At 61.1% G+C, this 1921-nt stretch overlaps 1 protein-coding gene across 1 annotated transcript in view; it reads left to right on the forward strand.

Annotated features, from left to right (window-relative positions):
* Positions 1-166: 166 nt before the first annotated feature.
* GUITHDRAFT_135513 (hypothetical protein) overlaps positions 167-1921 on the forward strand; it is a gene marked incomplete at both ends in the record, with an annotated part of 2287 nt that continues 532 nt past the window's right edge. The window contains 6 exons of the mRNA XM_005836719.1: positions 167-249; positions 418-549; positions 808-852; positions 1023-1214; positions 1418-1564; positions 1756-1842. Coding sequence (XP_005836776.1) covers positions 167-249; positions 418-549; positions 808-852; positions 1023-1214; positions 1418-1564; positions 1756-1842 — 686 coding nt within the window. The remainder of the gene's footprint in view (positions 250-417; positions 550-807; positions 853-1022; positions 1215-1417; positions 1565-1755; positions 1843-1921) is intronic.

The raw sequence follows: 1921 nt of genomic DNA on the forward strand, positions 1-1921 counted from the left end.
TTCCTCCTCCTGCACCTTCTCCTCCTGCACCACCTCCTCCTCCTGCACCTTCTCCTCCTGCACCTCCTCCTGCACCTCCCCATACTCCCCATTCCGGGGCTGACCAGCAGCAGTGGAGGACAGGTCAAGGAGAATCAGGACAGCACGCTCGCTGTTTCTCTCGCAGGCCATGGGGACGTGCTAGCTGTAATGGACGGGCACGGCGCTGCTGGAGCTCTGGTGAGCCAGTTCGTGGCGGAGACCCTCAAGGTGAGTAGAGGAGGAGGAGAAGGAGGAGCAGTGGATAGTGAGGACGAGGACGAGGACGAGGAGGACGAGGACGAGGACGAGGAGGACGAGGGAGTAGGATGGAGCAGGAGCAGGAGCAGGAGCAGGAGCAGGAAGAAGTATCTCGTGATGACGTTGTGGTTTGAACAGGACAAGTTGCTGAAGGTGCTGCAAGAGGCTGGGCCCGTGCGGCAGGACGAGACTCTGACGGAGAAAGAGCGGAGAACGCTCAAGGAGAAAATAGCTGCAGCGTTCAAGGAGACAGATGTGGAGCTGAAAGCGGTAGGGGGAGGAAGAGGAGAGGAGGAGGGAGAGGAGGGAGAGAGAGGAGGGAGATAGGGAGGGAGGGAGGGGAGGCGGAGATGAGGAGGAGCAGTAGTAACAGAGGAGAGTAGGAGCAGGACGAAGGGAAGGGAGTAGTCCAGTAGGGGGGAAGTGGGGGAAGTGGAAGGAGGAGTGAGGGAAAGGGCCGGAGGAGGGGCAGGAAGGAGGAGGGGGAACGTCATGGTGCGGAAGCGAAAGTGATGGTTGTTCCTACAGGCGCTGGGAGAATTTGTTCGTCTGGATTTCGATGGATCAACAGCTGTGAGCTCCTCCTCCTCCTCCTCCTCCCCTTGCTCCCCATTCTCTCTCCTCCTCCTCCTCCTCCTCCTCCTCCTCCTCCTCCTCCTCCTCCTCCTCCTCCTCCTCCTCCTCCTCCTGCTTTTTCCTCTCCTCCCCCCCTCCTCCCACTGCTTGCTGACACGATCTCTCAGTGCGTCGTCATCCGTCGGGGCCGATCGCTCATCACGGCGTCGTTGGGCGACAGCTCGTCGGTGCTGGGAGGGAGGAGAGGAGAAGTCCTGAAGCTCTCCCGCGAGCACGTGCCCGCCGACGACGAGGAGAGGAGCAGGATCGAGCGAGCAGGAGGCATGGTAGCTGCGTTCCCGGACGAGCCTCCACCAGAGGTCAGGGAGGAGGAGGAGGGGGGGGAGGGGAGGGGGAGGAGAGGACAGAAAGGAGGAGGGCGAGGGTGAAACGAGGGGAGCGAACGAGACAAGTCGTCTTGGGAGTGAGGAGGAGGCAGTGGATGTAATTGGGAGGGGGGAAGGGGAGGGGAGGGGGAGGGGGAGGAGGAGGAGGAGGGAGGGGATACTGAGAGGAAGAGCAGGTGACGGGAAAGGGGCGAGTGTTCGTAGCAGGAGAGATGTATCCTGGACTCGCAGTCTCCCGCGCGTTCGGCGATCTGGTGGCAAAGACAGTAGGAGTGACAGCCGACGCGGAAGTCACGTTCACAGACGTTGAGGACAAGCATGCGGTGAGAGAGGAGGGAGGGAGGAAGAGGACGCAGGACGCAGGACGCAGCAGGCCTGAGAGAAGCGAATAGAGCAGAGCAGAGCAGAGCAGAGCAGAGCAGAGCAGAGCAGAGCAGAGCAGAGCAGAGCAGAGCAGAGCAGATTTCTTGTCTTCCCCTCCTCTCCTCCTCACGATCATCTCACGTGCTCTCAGGTTGTCATCATCGCGTCTGATGGCGTCTGGGATGTGACGACCAGCGAGGAGGCGGTGGCGATTTGTCTGTCCTACCTCGACAAGAAGGTACATCCTCCTCCTCCTCCTCCTCCTCCTCCTCCTCCTCCTCCTCCTCCTCCTCCTCCTCCTCCTCCTCCTCATCATC

Source organism: Guillardia theta (assembly GCF_000315625.1).
Source record: "Guillardia theta CCMP2712 unplaced genomic scaffold GUITHscaffold_16, whole genome shotgun sequence".
NCBI classification, from domain to species: Eukaryota; class Cryptophyceae; order Pyrenomonadales; family Geminigeraceae; genus Guillardia; species Guillardia theta.